The sequence below is a fragment of the Centruroides sculpturatus genome, unplaced genomic scaffold (genome assembly GCF_000671375.1).
Source record: "Centruroides sculpturatus isolate CEXI.00-Female unplaced genomic scaffold, Cexi_2.0 scaffold16, whole genome shotgun sequence".
Taxonomy (NCBI): domain Eukaryota; kingdom Metazoa; phylum Arthropoda; class Arachnida; order Scorpiones; family Buthidae; genus Centruroides; species Centruroides sculpturatus.
Window position 1 is genome coordinate 1,117,349 of NW_019384548.1, and position 16,163 is coordinate 1,133,511.

Genomic DNA, 16,163 nt, shown 5'->3' on the forward strand with positions numbered 1-16,163 from the left:
ACTAATTACAGTTTGATTATGAACAGTATTTAATTTTTTGGCTGCATTTGTAGCATTCTCATCACTTAAAAATAAAAAGTATAAAACATGTTTCTTATATTCATCTGTTACTTCCATTTTAACGAAAATAAACAACTGAAATGTTCCCAATTCTGAACAGTATTATATGAATGAGATCCAATTTAACACTTCAGTGTAAAAAGTATCACATTAGACTGACATTTTTAACAGCAAAACAAGATTTTTCTCAAGATCATAAAATACGCACGAACTTATGGACTGACCTGATATTTATTTCTATATCCTATGATAACCTAACTGCCAAAGATCCAAAGGTACTGCCTAAGTAAACTTTCTACAAATCATATTTTTAAATTTGCAAATTAGTAAGACATATAAAGAACATAGTAGGACAGTTTCATTCTGTGCCAAATTTCATTAAAAAAAAAACACTAAAGATTCTTATTTAACATCTGAGAAGAGAATAGCACACAGAAAAGGTTCAAGTCAAATATTCTAAATCCATAGTTGGCATTTCTGCTTACATATATTCAAGAAAATAAATATAAAATATTTGTTTCTGATCTTCAAACAGTTTTTTCACTGTTCTATTCATATATATTTACATATATCTTGCTTGATGTATCTTCTCCATCATTTTTCGTATACAGTAGTACCTCAGGATATGAAATTAATCCATTCTGAAACTGATATCGTATCATGAAAATGCCATAAGGTGAATCATTTTTTCCCATATGATTCCATGTAAAACCAAATAATCCATTCCAGCACAAAAAACACACTCAAATTAAAGCTAAGTATTGATAGTATATTGGAAAAAAAAACTTTAGTAAGGAAAACACTGAAAAATGCATTTTGTAGTTGTAAATAACCATAATAGAATAATAATTGATTAAAAAAAATGTAGTTTTATTTGCACTTTACCTTTGAGGATAGATGACGGTGGAGGTATAAACTGGTGGCGGAAGAGAGGGAGAAGGGAAATGGTACTAAAACTTAACTTACATAACATAACGTAACAATAACTTAAAAATAGCCTAGAAAAGATTTAAAAAATTAGTGTTGTTTTTATATTTTCTTTTTTTAATTTTTATTCACTGCTTTTTGCTTTCTTTCCTTCACTTCCATCCAGCACTTTCACTGGAAAGAGGTTGCTTGGTAAAATATCTATCCAAAGAGGTTTGGTTTTGCCTACTTTTTAAAATGTTTCTAAAATGACTTAGGCAAATGTCATTACTTCAAGCAGCAATACGGCCAGTGTGAACCTTTTCAGGATGTTTCTTTTCAATAAAATCAGTCACTTTCTGATAATATTTCAAGATTTCCTTTATCGAGCAAGATCCTTCCATGACGAAGCAAACACGCGGACTGAGACCAATGAACAGAAGTGAATAAAAAATGGCGCTGAGAACTAATGTAACATCGTATGGTGAGTTTTTGTTTGTATTGTGGAGCAAAAATATGTTCGAATTTCATGTCATCCTGAAAATTTCATATGCTGGGGTGTTCATATCCTGAGGTACCACTGTAATTATAATGGTGATAATTGAGTATAGTTCCAAACATCATGCATAAGCTTATACATGTGGTCCATTTTAATCAGTCCACTGGAATAACTCAAAAGATACACATTCTACAAAAAATTCGTTAAACCAAAAATGTTGTGACCCTTTGAAGTATAAGATGGGGCTATTGTTTCCATTATAGATGGTTCTACAATTGGTGAAAATAGGGTCATCTTCATTTTCATAAATAGAAATTGCTATCTTTCATTTTATATTATGATTTGGTATCAAAAACAAACAAATTTTTATCTAAAACATTTTTCAAAAGATGTACAGTACCTATCAGAAGTTATGAACATTAGAAGTTTTATACAGCCAGTGCACAGTGCATGTACAAATCGGTGGATATCTGTGAAGTTTATTGAAAAAGGAAGAAAATTGCTTTAAAAAATCATAAGGAAAACTATTATTATTTAGTGAAATCATTTTCTTTCAAATAGTGTTTAGGCATACTGAACTTCAAGCTAATGTTAATATTTTGATTAATTGGTATTATTACTTAAAGATTAGTTGAAACACAAGTAATCAACCATTTTCAATGAAACCAAAAATATTGAGAGAGTATTGTAATCTTTGTATGGAATAATTTTTTTTTCAGGCTAAGTAGTTCTGCAGTTGGTTCTTTTTTTTTATTTTTTAATTCAGTTTTTAAAGTGATGTAAATCTGAGCGATAGTAAAAATGAATATACTACTTTTTATATACAGTTTGTTGTCCACTACAGTATACACTACATTTAACATTTAATAAATGGTACTATGTCATTAGTAAGTTGTTTGCACTTAAAATAATTTTTTTGTTGTGCTAGTTTTGGCCATCATAAGTACAGGTGGTTTTAAGTAGTGGTGATATTCAAAATATTTAACAAAGGGTTCTCTAACAGAAAATTTTTCCTTAACAATTTTTTTCTCAAGTTGACTGACTGCCTGTGCACAGTCAACTTGAGAAGAACTTGGATATTACACGCAATGATAAACTAACATAACTACTAGAAATTATGATAAGAGTCATGAACACCGACAAATAAAATGGAAGTTTTGGTTAGAAATAAATACAATACTTTTTCTTGCGATATATCTAATAATAGACAGATGTCATCGTCTCTTGAAATACAATATCTTTTTTATTTTGCTGTAGATAGCCCGACACGTGTTCCACAGCCATCTTGTACTTTCTCGCGCGCGTGGGATTGTGGGATCTCTCTTATGACTGGATCTAGTTTCAAGAACTCTCGAGTCAATCGCGATTGAGCCTGATTTCAGTCGAGATTGAAACATTTGAGTGAGGTCGCACCAAGGTGAACGGGGTATAAGGCTCTAGTTTAGTAGTGTTACAGAGCATAATACATATATTTTAATATATTTTTTAAAAGAAACAAAACCACTGAGAAATGTTTCGTGTGTTTAACAAGGTTCAGAAAACTTTGAAAATGTTAACAATGGGTTCAGCCAAACCTGTACGAACCCACTGAATACCACCACTGGTTGTAAGTTGAGAACTGGATATATTCTTTGCAAGTTATATAATACACTTTTTTTATGCATAATGATAGATGCACAAAAGGTTAGAAATCATAAATCTTTTTGAAAGTGAAATATCGATAGATAATCAAAAAGCTTTCTAATATAGCAGCACATTCATATTTCCTTGTAAGCAATTGAAATTTAGTTTTATTATATATGCTATACTAATCTGTAGATCCTTGTTTTATATTGGTTATTAACTTCCTGTTTCTGATTATAACAACAGAAGCTAAAATATTTTAAAATTCAATTTCTGAATTCTTTCTATGCTACAGAGATGGAAAGTATTTCTGATTTTTGTTTGTGCATTATTATTTTTATAACTGGAAATAGGGGAACAAAACAGTTTATAAGAATCCTTATTTTGAATGTCAATTTGCCAGATTAACTGAAAGGGCAGAGCACTGTACAGTGGAACCTCACTTAACGAGCACTTTGCACAATGAGCAAAACAAACTGTAAAAAATTGACTCACTTAACGAGTGACAAGGAGAGGAGAAGTCCTGGATTGTGCACATGCTCTATTAGTCTACGTTTAGCACTTGTTCTGCTAGCATTTTAGTGTTGCTTGTGATCACACATTTTTCCAAACTTGTGTTCACACACATTATATATAAACATCAACAACCGTAGCTTGTTATATAATAAACACACCAAACGATATGTCAAATTCTTGGGCTAATTTAGAATTGGTCATTAAATTTAATATGAGATGGCAGTTATGCTGCCATCTCATATTAAATTTGACATCTCAATCTGACCTGTAGTCAAATTAATTAATTTCTAATATTTAATTATAGCCTTTACATAGCCCAAGAATTTGGCATATTGTTTGGCATGTTTATCAGACATATTATCTGTGATTTTTTTTTTCCCCCTGCAAATTGAATTTGCATTTCAGGTTGGTTCATTCTGTTATAGAAGAAAAGATGATGATGACTCCTTAACAATGTATATTGTATAATTTTCTTTGAATAAACGTTATACATAAAATACTCAAATATTTTTTCAACATGAAACACGTATGTAAAATTTACAATAATACGAGAAAAATTGTTTCACTTAACGAGTGTTTTGCATTATGCTGGAATGAATTATGCTCGTTAAGCGAGGTTGCACAGTATACGAGATTCATTTTCAAAGAATTAATATCTGAGTGGTGGTGTAATAAATCTTTTCTAATATCAGATTTTGTTGAAAAGGCTTATATAATAATAGTTTTTCAAACTCTATATTTTACATATCTGAAGCCTAAATTTTCATGTAATCATATAAGTTATAAACATCTCACAACCTGATGATATTAATCGGAACAAAATAATTGACGTAAAGTATTGGGCTAATAGCCTGATACTTTCATTTGAAATTGTTTGGTTCTGATTTCAGTAATCATAAAATATTTCCAGAAATTTATTATAATTTTGAGTAACTACAAACGAATTCACGTTTCCTTTCAATTTCTGAAACTGGTGTGCAAAACTTAAGCAACAATTGTTTTTTTCTGTAACTCTGCAAGAAATCAGCTGAGAGTCATGAAATCCAGAATATAGAGACAGTATTTTGTACTTAAAGGATGGAGAAAGGATACTAGTGCAAAAATGAATAGAACGCATACATACAGTATGGAATCAAAGCCACCTTCTTATTGCAGTCTTGCACTGTGCATGCTGATTGCACACATTTTGCATACCCTCACATCACCTGTGATGTCATCTTCCTGCATACGAATCGCCTTTCTACTGAATTGTGTGCTCATTGTACTGTCGCAACAAGCTCTTTTCTACAATTTCATAGCTGTCTGCTTAAAAATTATATTGTTGCTTAAGTTTTGCACACCAGTGTAGTTACTCATATATTATTGTTTGATCAGCTGAATTTTACATTTAGTAAAATTGGAATAGGTGCATGATTTAATATTTGTTGATAATTTTTTATTTTAAAATATATTTATTCAAATGTAAGATGCACTTTTTTCGAATTTTAATATCTCTGAAAATTAAGATAGGTCTTAGATTCATTGGCATAATTATTGACAGGTCTTATTTTTGTCTTAAATATTTACTATTACAAATATTATAAGAAGTCAGTTTAGCTCAATCTCATTAGTCTATTACAGTAACATTGTAAATACTGGATGAAAATCCCAGAGGAAAGTTGTGCATAACTCTTTCAAGAAATGTTCCATTTCTAATGCTTTAAACAGCAATGTGGATTTTATGTGGAAGGATGTATACATCAAATCCAGTGTTGATTCAGAACCTAACATGAAAATTGAAGAGGTTTCTGACTTTGATACTGCAGAAGACAGTGATATGTAACTTACAATCACTAAATACTGAGCAGATTTGTCAACAGAATCAGTTGAAAAAAAATCTGTGGATGAGTGTGTAGAAATTAAGGTTTTTCTTAGATTGAATGGCATCTTATATTTGAGTGAATACAGTAATTAAATATAATCTTAATTAAATTACTTATAATATGATGCATTGTTTATTGTAATTTACATTTCAGTGAAGATAGAGTAAAAAATGGAACAAAAAAATTAATGAAAGGTCGTCATGGAAGTACACAAGGTCGATTGGACTCTTTCTTTAAAGTAGTTCCATCAAGTCCTGTTAAAAGAAAAGTAAATAGATTTTTTAAATTCAATTCAAATTGTTTGTTAATATATAAATATTAAATTATAATTATCAACAAGTTGTATTTTATGCATATAGTAAAATTTTGAAATTTAAAATATATAAAACTTTCTGTATAAAAACAAATATATTTAACTATTTACCANTATCCGATCATGTGTTCGTTGTCCGAACATAAAAATCTTTTGCGAAAGTGTTCGTTATCCGATCTGTTCATTAACCGATCACCCACTGTACTAATGTTAATTTAAAATATAAGGAAATATAATATATTTTTTTATATTCTGACAATGCATTCTTATGTAAACCCACTCATCAAAGGATTAAAGTACAATTAGTGGAGAAATGGCAGCTGTTAAAAAATTTAAAGTATAAGACTCAATCAAAATATACAATATGATGAGAGAAAGAGAGAGTACCAGTTCCTGAGATGACTTTTTAAAAACTTTAAACAACACAAAATTGATTTTTTTAAAGATTTTATTGTAATGTAAAATAATAAATAATAATAATAATAATAAATTGTACATACTCCAATGTACAGTACATGTTCAATTAGAACGCAAAGGTAACCATAGCCAATATGACAAAATATCAGTCTGCTGTGAATAATTGGAGTTCAAATCAATTCAGGCACTCAAAATCTGGAATGGGTACAGATCAGAGGTATTGTTCCTCTATATCTCACTCATCTGAACAATTCCTATTGCAGGTCAGGCCCATCTGTAGTAGGCTAGACTGTGATGGGCCATATAGCTTGTGTTTCTAGGAATTAACAAATAAAAATGAAAATATATTTTTCTTGCACTTTTATTTATTGTGGATGATGATGATATTTATTTAAACATTATAATCATTTTAAATTTATTTTGGAAATTTTTATTCAATTATTTTAGTATTTCAACAAGTAAAATTTTAAATATATTATTATTATTATTGTGAAATATTTTAGGTAAATATTTATTCTGAATATTTATTGTTTAACAATATTAATGTATCTTATATCAATAGTTAAACAATTTGTAATTCTATATTGTTGACATTAAAAAGTATACAACTTTAACGTGTAGAATTTTATAAATTTAAAACTTTTTATTTTAGCTGAAATGGACTGATCCTGATGAAGAAGGTTTAGTCAAATTCTTATGTGGTGATAAAGGATTTAGGTATATATAACATATCTATATATAATATATGTATTATTTGAAACTAAAAGAAAAGAAATAATTTATACTTAAAATAATTATTTCATAGATTACAATAAATGATGTGCTGAAAAATACATAAAAATTTTAATACAATTTTAAATCTTGTGATCTTTTACTTGGATTTTTGCTAGGTTTCACTGAATTATTTAAGTGTTTTTTTTAACTTAATGTTATTTTTTGTTTTTGTTGAAGAATTTCTCATTATATTATACATATATATATTTCATAGCCTTTTTAGTTTATAGAAGTCTTTTTCATAGAATTTCATGTTTTCATGCTTTTTTAGCTTATCTTTAGATCTAAAAATGAATTAAAAACTTTGAATTAATCAGTTTAACTTTTGAATCTTTAAAATTTCTTGGCTTCATGCCAGTTCCACAAAAAATTTGAATAGACTTTTTTGAAACTTGAGACATATAAAGTAAAAGAATATTATAAATTAAATAAATATTGTTTCAGCAGTGTGTTCATATCTATGGGCTCAATGCTTCTTCTGACTTTTTTATTAATTAAAATTTATTTTTACTAGTTGCTGTGAAAAGTTCTGAAACAGAGAGCTGGTTGTGCCAAGCATACCATTGATTGTTGCTTCTAGTCAATTTCCAAATTTTCATACAATGCATATTCTGCTAGTACAATAGTGTTTCTATCAGGTCAGTCCATAAGTTCGTGCACATTTTTATCTACAAAAAAAGCAACAAAAAATTTTAATTAAATTTTATTTCAATCTATAATGTATTCACCATTATTTTGTACAATTTCTTGCCATCTTGATGGTAGCTTTTTAATCCCGTCTTTGTAAAATGATTTCGGTTTTGAATCAAAATATTCAGAAATAGCCTTTTTTACATTGTTCTCATCCTCAAAAGTTTTTCCTTTTAAAAAATTCTGCAAACTCCGAAAAAGATGATAATCACTGGGAGCAATATCTGGCAAATATGGTGGATGAGGTAAAATTTCCCAGTTGAAGCTTTTGAGTTGAGCAGTTGACGTTGTTGTCAGTTAGCTATTGACAGTTCATGTGGTATCCATTTTCCTAGCTTTGAAACTTTTCCGATTTGTTGTAGATGTCTATGAACAGTTCCATGGGATGAATTTAAACGTTCCGCAATTTCATCAACTGTTAAAGATGGTTCTGCTTCAACTAGTGCAGAGAGAGCATCATCATCAAAGTCAACGGGTCTTCCAGTACGAGCCTTATCCTCCACACTAAAATCATTATTTCTAAATCTTTCAAACCACTTCTGCGCAGTCCTTACACTAATTACAGTTTGATTATGAACAGTATTTAATTTTTTGGCTGCATTTGTAGCATTCTCATCACTTAAAAATAAAAAGTATAAAACATGTCTCTTATATTCATCTGTTACTTCCATTTTAACGAAAATAAACAACTGAAATGTTCCCAATTCTGAACAGTATTATATGAATGAGATCCAATTTAACACTTCAGTGTAAAAAGTATCACATTAGACTGACATTTTTAACAGCAAAACAAGATTTTTCTCAAGATCATAAAATACGCACGAACTTATGGACTGACCTGATATTTATTTCTATATCCTATGATAACCTAACTGCCAAAGATCCAAAGGTACTGCCTAAGTAAACTTTCTACAAATCATATTTTTAAATTTGCAAATTAGTAAGACATATAAAGAACATAGTAGGACAGTTTCATTCTGTGCCAAATTTCATTAAAAAAAAAACACTAAAGATTCTTATTTAACATCTGAGAAGAGAATAGCACACAGAAAAGGTTCAAGTCAAATATTCTAAATCCATAGTTGGCATTTCTGCTTACATATATTCAAGAAAATAAATATAAAATATTTGTTTCTGATCTTCAAACAGTTTTTTCACTGTTCTATTCATATATATTTACATATATCTTGCTTGATGTATCTTCTCCATCATTTTTCGTATACAGTAGTACCTCAGGATATGAAATTAATCCATTCTGAAACTGATATCGTATCATGAAAATGCCATAAGGTGAATCATTTTTTCCCATATGATTCCATGTAAAACCAAATAATCCATTCCAGCACAAAAAACACACTCAAATTAAAGCTAAGTATTGATAGTATATTGGAAAAAAAAACTTTAGTAAGGAAAACACTGAAAAATGCATTTTGTAGTTGTAAATAACCATAATAGAATAATAATTGATTAAAAAAAATGTAGTTTTATTTGCACTTTACCTTTGAGGATAGATGACGGTGGAGGTATAAACTGGTGGCGGAAGAGAGGGAGAAGGGAAATGGTACTAAAACTTAACTTACATAACATAACGTAACAATAACTTAAAAATAGCCTAGAAAAGATTTAAAAAATTAGTGGTTTTTATATTTTCTTTTTTTAATTTTTATTCACTGCTTTTTGCTTTCTTTCCTTCACTTCCATCCAGCACTTTCACTGGAAAGAGGTTGCTTGGTAAAATATCTATCCAAAGAGGTTTGGTTTTGCCTACTTTTTAAAATGTTTCTAAAATGACTTAGGCAAATGTCATTACTTCAAGCAGCAATACGGCCAGTGTGAACCTTTTCAGGATGTTTCTTTTCAATAAAATCAGTCACTTTCTGATAATATTTCAAGATTTCCTTTATCGAGCAAGATCCTTCCATGACGAAGCAAACACGCGGACTGAGACCAATGAACAGAAGTGAATAAAAAATGGCGCTGAGAACTAATGTAACATCGTATGGTGAGTTTTTGTTTGTATTGTGGAGCAAAAATATGTTCGAATTTCATGTCATCCTGAAAATTTCATATGCTGGGGTGTTCATATCCTGAGGTACCACTGTAATTATAATGGTGATAATTGAGTATAGTTCCAAACATCATGCATAAGCTTATACATGTGGTCCATTTTAATCAGTCCACTGGAATAACTCAAAAGATACACATTCTACAAAAAATTCGTTAAACCAAAAATGTTGTGACCCTTTGAAGTATAAGATGGGGCTATTGTTTCCATTATAGATGGTTCTACAATTGGTGAAAATAGGGTCATCTTCATTTTCATAAATAGAAATTGCTATCTTTCATTTTATATCATGATTTGGTATCAAAAACAAACAAATTTTTATCTAAAACATTTTTCAAAAGATGTACAGTACCTATCAGAAGTTATGAACATTAGAAGTTTTATACAGCCAGTGCACAGTGCATGTACAAATCGGTGGATATCTGTGAAGTTTATTGAAAAAGGAAGAAAATTGCTTTAAAAAATCATAAGGAAAACTATTATTATTTAGTGAAATCATTTTCTTTCAAATAGTGTTTAGGCATACTGAACTTCAAGCTAATGTTAATATTTTGATTAATTGGTATTATTACTTAAAGATTAGTTGAAACACAAGTAATCAACCATTTTCAATGAAACCAAAAATATTGAGAGAGTATTGTAATCTTTGTATGGAATAATTTTTTTTTCAGGCTAAGTAGTTCTGCAGTTGGTTCTTTTTTTTTTATTTTTTAATTCAGTTTTTAAAGTGATGTAAATCTGAGCGATAGTAAAAATGAATATACTACTTTTTATATACAGTTTGTTGTCCACTACAGTATACACTACATTTAACATTTAATAAATGGTACTATGTCATTAGTAAGTTGTTTGCACTTAAAATAATTTTTTTGTTGTGCTAGTTTTGGCCATCATAAGTACAGGTGGTTTTAAGTAGTGGTGATATTCAAAATATTTAACAAAGGGTTCTCTAACAGAAAATTTTTCCTTAACAATTTTTTTCTCAAGTTGACTGACTGCCTGTGCACAGTCAACTTGAGAAGAACTTGGATATTACACGCAATGATAAACTAACATAACTACTAGAAATTATGATAAGAGTCATGAACACCGACAAATAAAATGGAAGTTTTGGTTAGAAATAAATACAATACTTTTTCTTGCGATATATCTAATAATAGACAGATGTCATCGTCTCTTGAAATACAATATCTTTTTTATTTTGCTGTAGATAGCCCGACACGTGTTCCACAGCCATCTTGTACTTTCTCGCGCGCGTGGGATTGTGGGATCTCTCTTATGACTGGATCTAGTTTCAAGAACTCTCGAGTCAATCGCGATTGAGCCTGATTTCAGTCGAGATTGAAACATTTGAGTGAGGTCGCACCAAGGTGAACGGGGTATAAGGCTCTAGTTTAGTAGTGTTACAGAGCATAATACATATATTTTAATATATTTTTTAAAAGAAACAAAACCACTGAGAAATGTTTCGTGTGTTTAACAAGGTTCAGAAAACTTTGAAAATGTTAACAATGGGTTCAGCCAAACCTGTACGAACCCACTGAATATCACCACTGGTTGTAAGTTGAGAACTGGATATATTCTTTGCAAGTTATATAATACACTTTTTTTATGCATAATGATAGATGCACAAAAGGTTAGAAATCATAAATCTTTTTGAAAGTGAAATATCGATAGATAATCAAAAAGCTTTCTAATATAGCAGCACATTCATATTTCCTTGTAAGCAATTGAAATTTAGTTTTATTATATATGCTATACTAATCTGTAGATCCTTGTTTTATATTGGTTATTAACTTCCTGTTTCTGATTATAACAACAGAAGCTAAAATATTTTAAAATTCAATTTCTGAATTCTTTCTATGCTACAGAGATGGAAAGTATTTCTGATTTTTGTTTGTGCATTATTATTTTTATAACTGGAAATAGGGGAACAAAACAGTTTATAAGAATCCTTATTTTGAATGTCAATTTGCCAGATTAACTGAAAGGGCAGAGCACTGTACAGTGGAACCTCACTTAACGAGCACTTTGCACAATGAGCAAAACAAACTGTAAAAAATTGACTCACTTAACGAGTGACAAGGAGAGGAGAAGTCCTGGATTGTGCACATGCTCTATTAGTCTACGTTTAGCACTTGTTCTGCTAGCATTTTAGTGTTGCTTGTGATCACACATTTTTCCAAACTTGTGTTCACACACATTATATATAAACATCAACAACCGTAGCTTGTTATATAATAAACACACCAAACGATATGTCAAATTCTTGGGCTAATTTAGAATTGGTCATTAAATTTAATATGAGATGGCAGTTATGCTGCCATCTCATATTAAATTTGACATCTCAATCTGACCTGTAGTCAAATTAATTAATTTCTAATATTTAATTATAGCCTTTACATAGCCCAAGAATTTGGCATATTGCTTGGCATGTTTATCAGACATATTATCTGTGATTTTTTTTTTCCCCCTGCAAATTGAATTTGCATTTCAGGTTGGTTCATTCTGTTATAGAAGAAAAGATGATGATGACTCCTTAACAATGTATATTGTATAATTTTCTTTGAATAAACGTTATACATAAAATACTCAAATATTTTTTCAACATGAAACACGTATGTAAAATGTACAATAATACGAGAAAAATTGTTTCACTTAACGAGTGTTTTGCATTATGCTGGAATGAATTATGCTCGTTAAGCGAGGTTGCACAGTATACGAGATTCATTTTCAAAGAATTAATATCTGAGTGGTGGTGTAATAAATCTTTTCTAATATCAGATTTTGTTGAAAAGGCTTATATAATAATAGTTTTTCAAACTCTATATTTTACATATCTGAAGCCTAAATTTTCATGTAATCATATAAGTTATAAACATCTCACAACCTGATGATATTAATCGGAACAAAATAATTGACGTAAAGTATTGGGCTAATAGCCTGATACTTTCATTTGAAATTGTTTGGTTCTGATTTCAGTAATCATAAAATATTTCCAGAAATTTATTATAATTTTGAGTAACTACAAATGAATTCACGTTTCCTTTCAATTTCTGAAACTGGTGTGCAAAACTTAAGCAACAATTGTTTTTTTCTGTAACTCTGCAAGAAATCAGCTGAGAGTCATGAAATCCAGAATATAGAGACAGTATTTTGTACTTAAAGGATGGAGAAAGGATACTAGTGCAAAAATGAATAGAACGCATACATACAGTATGGAATCAAAGCCACCTTCTTATTGCAGTCTTGCACTGTGCATGCTGATTGCACACATTTTGCATACCCTCACATCACCTGTGATGTCATCTTCCTGCATACGAATCGCCTTTCTACTGAATTGTGTGCTCATTGTACTGTCGCAACAAGCTCTTTTCTACAATTTCATAGCTGTCTGCTTAAAAATTATATTGTTGCTTAAGTTTTGCACACCAGTGTAGTTACTCATATATTATTGTTTGATTAGCTGAATTTTACATTTAGTAAAATTGGAATAGGTGCATGATTTAATATTTGTTGATAATTTTTTATTTTAAAATATATTTATTCAAATGTAAGATGCACTTTTTTCGAATTTTAATATCTCTGAAAATTAAGATAGGTCTTAGATTCATTGGCATAATTATTGACAGGTCTTATTTTTGTCTTAAATATTTACTATTACAAATATTATAAGAAGTCAGTTTAGCTCAATCTCATTAGTCTATTACAGTAACATTGTAAATACTGGATGAAAATCCCAGAGGAAAGTTGTGCATAACTCTTTCAAGAAATGTTCCATTTCTAATGCTTTAAACAGCAATGTGGATTTTATGTGGAAGGATGTATACATCAAATCCAGTGTTGATTCAGAACCTAACATGAAAATTGAAGAGGTTTCTGACTTTGATACTGCAGAAGACAGTGATATGTAACTTACAATCACTAAATACTGAGCAGATTTGTCAACAGAATCAGTTGAAAAAAAATCTGTGGATGAGTGTGTAGAAATTAAGGTTTTTCTTAGATTGAATGGCATCTTATATTTGAGTGAATACAGTAATTAAATATAATCTTAATTAAATTACTTATAATATGATGCATTGTTTATTGTAATTTACATTTCAGTGAAGATAGAGTAAAAAATGGAACAAAAAAATTAATGAAAGGTCGTCATGGAAGTACACAAGGTCGATTGGACTCTTTCTTTAAAGTAGTTCCATCAAGTCCTGTTAAAAGAAAAGTAAATAGATTTTTTAAATTCAATTCAAATTGTTTGTTAATATATAAATATTAAATTATAATTATCAACAAGTTGTATTTTATGCATATAGTAAAATTTTGAAATTTAAAATATATAAAACTTTCTGTATAAAAACAAATATATTTAACTATTTACCAAGAATAACAATTTTACAACTAATGTATCATGGCAAAGCAAAATTTAAAATAGCTAATAAAATTTTAATGCATGATTTGTAAAGAAATTACTGAGGAACTGAGGAAGAATATCAAGATAAAAACTAATACCTTAAATTACTCCAAGTATTATTTAGTGAACAAGGATGTTTTCATTTATTTTTTTTTTATATCTCAGAACATATACAATTTAAACTTTATATTTCATTTAAATGTTTGTGTTTGGTGACCATTGCATATTCAACAATTGGTGGAGATAATCATTATATACATTTTAAATAGATATAGAAAAGATTTAGTTTAGTTCCTAGGAAATGAATATAGGATACTGTTAGAAAAGTATGGGAAGAATATGTAGAGGGGTTCTAGAATAGGATAGTGTGTTACAAAAACAGAGTAAAAGCTGATACTTAATACACTGACTATAAATGATTCATTATATATACAATGATACCCCAAACTTACACGATAGGTGGGACTGAGTGATAACCACGTAAGTGGAATTCGCATAAGTCGGGGTATAATTTCGCAATTTGTATAAAATCCAAGTTGGATGTATGTAAGCTAATAAATGTTCTCGTTAATCTTATGTTGTCTTTTGATTCGTTCACGGTTACAAGAAATCACCACATAGAGTCTCTCGAGTCTCCGTAGATATAACAAACACAGAAATAAATAACACAAAATAAATTGTAGCTGTGTCGATTCCGCGCGACACATCCGAACTTGTAAGCTGAACAATAGTGTGGGGGGAGGGAGTAATCAAGGGTTGCATGGTGCTCAAGCGAATTGACGAGATTTGAAAATCGTGTAACACAGAGTTCGCGTAAGTCGGGGTAGCGTAAGTCGAGGTATTACTGTATATATATATATAAGCAACAGATGGTTTCATTGAAAGTACTCAGAGAAGAATTAGTGTATGTTATATGTATTTGATTACTGAAGATAGAAAGAGCTAGTAAAGGTTAAAGATAAGTTAGCATAGAAGTTTAAAAATCAATAGGTAGAAAACAGTTTATGGAATTTATAGATGTAGGATGTTAAAAGTAAGGGATAAAATTAAATCTCAAGGTAAGAAGGAAGATTTACAAACAGATAAAGTTATTAATATTATCATTATATATCTATTCATATCTAATTCTAAATGTGAAGGTGGACTAGCAAGTTTTCAGTTCAATTGAAATTTTTTCATTGCAAAAAAAAAGAAATATTATAGGATAATAGTTAGATCAATTATGATATATTGATTGAAATGTTAGGAATAAAGAAAAGACGTCTGTCAGGTTCCTGTGTCTGTTGGTGATCTGTTAATGATTTGCCATCATTAAATTAATGACTTGAATGGTGGCTACTCCATGGTTTCTCACTTTAATTTTTATGGCACATCTTTCTGGAAGGAGTAGTAGCATCATTTGGATCTAGATGGAAGAGATGATGCTCAGTCAGTAGGTTAAAAGAAAAAACTATTTATTAAAGCTCATTGTAGCTCAGTTACTGATTAATGGAGAAAGAATGAGTTACAATTCTTACAATATCATACAGTTATTGTTTGCTGGCTTCATTGGCTCTGATTTTGATGGTGGGTTGATGGCATTGCTGGATGTCAGTTTTTTTTACTCTTGGCATCTCCCATTTTTTATCATTTCCTCAAACATCAAATTCCCTGCCAACAGTCTTCTGATTCCTATTCATGATCCATTACAGCTTCAGAACTGTACTGTACATGCACACACTGTCAAAATCTCCCAAACTATCTCCCTAAACATCCTACTCCCCACTTTTATGCTTAGGCATGTTCAATCATCTGAATGATTTCAAGTCACTCAGCTGACAACTAGCCAGATTTCACATGGGATATCCCATGCATGTGTGTCCAATCATTTTTGTTGTTGGAAAAGTGATCCTTTTATTTACAGCAGTCAAAAATTAGATGATGATGATGATGCAGAAAGATGCAGATTTACAGATTAGAAGAGGTAGAAAGATGAAATCTTTAGCTAAATTAATAAAGTAATAGATGATTTTTGATCATCTTTCACT

At 29.8% G+C, this 16,163-nt stretch overlaps 1 protein-coding gene across 1 annotated transcript in view; it reads left to right on the top strand.

Annotated features, from left to right (window-relative positions):
• LOC111623582 (flap endonuclease 1-like) overlaps nucleotides 1–16,163 on the top strand; it is a 55,953-nt gene that overhangs the window by 38,603 nt on the left and 1,187 nt on the right. The window contains exons 10-11 of the mRNA XM_023366209.1: nucleotides 6,849–6,913; nucleotides 13,833–13,947. Of these exons, the coding sequence (XP_023221977.1) occupies nucleotides 6,849–6,913; nucleotides 13,833–13,947 (180 nt within the window). The remainder of the gene's footprint in view (nucleotides 1–6,848; nucleotides 6,914–13,832; nucleotides 13,948–16,163) is intronic.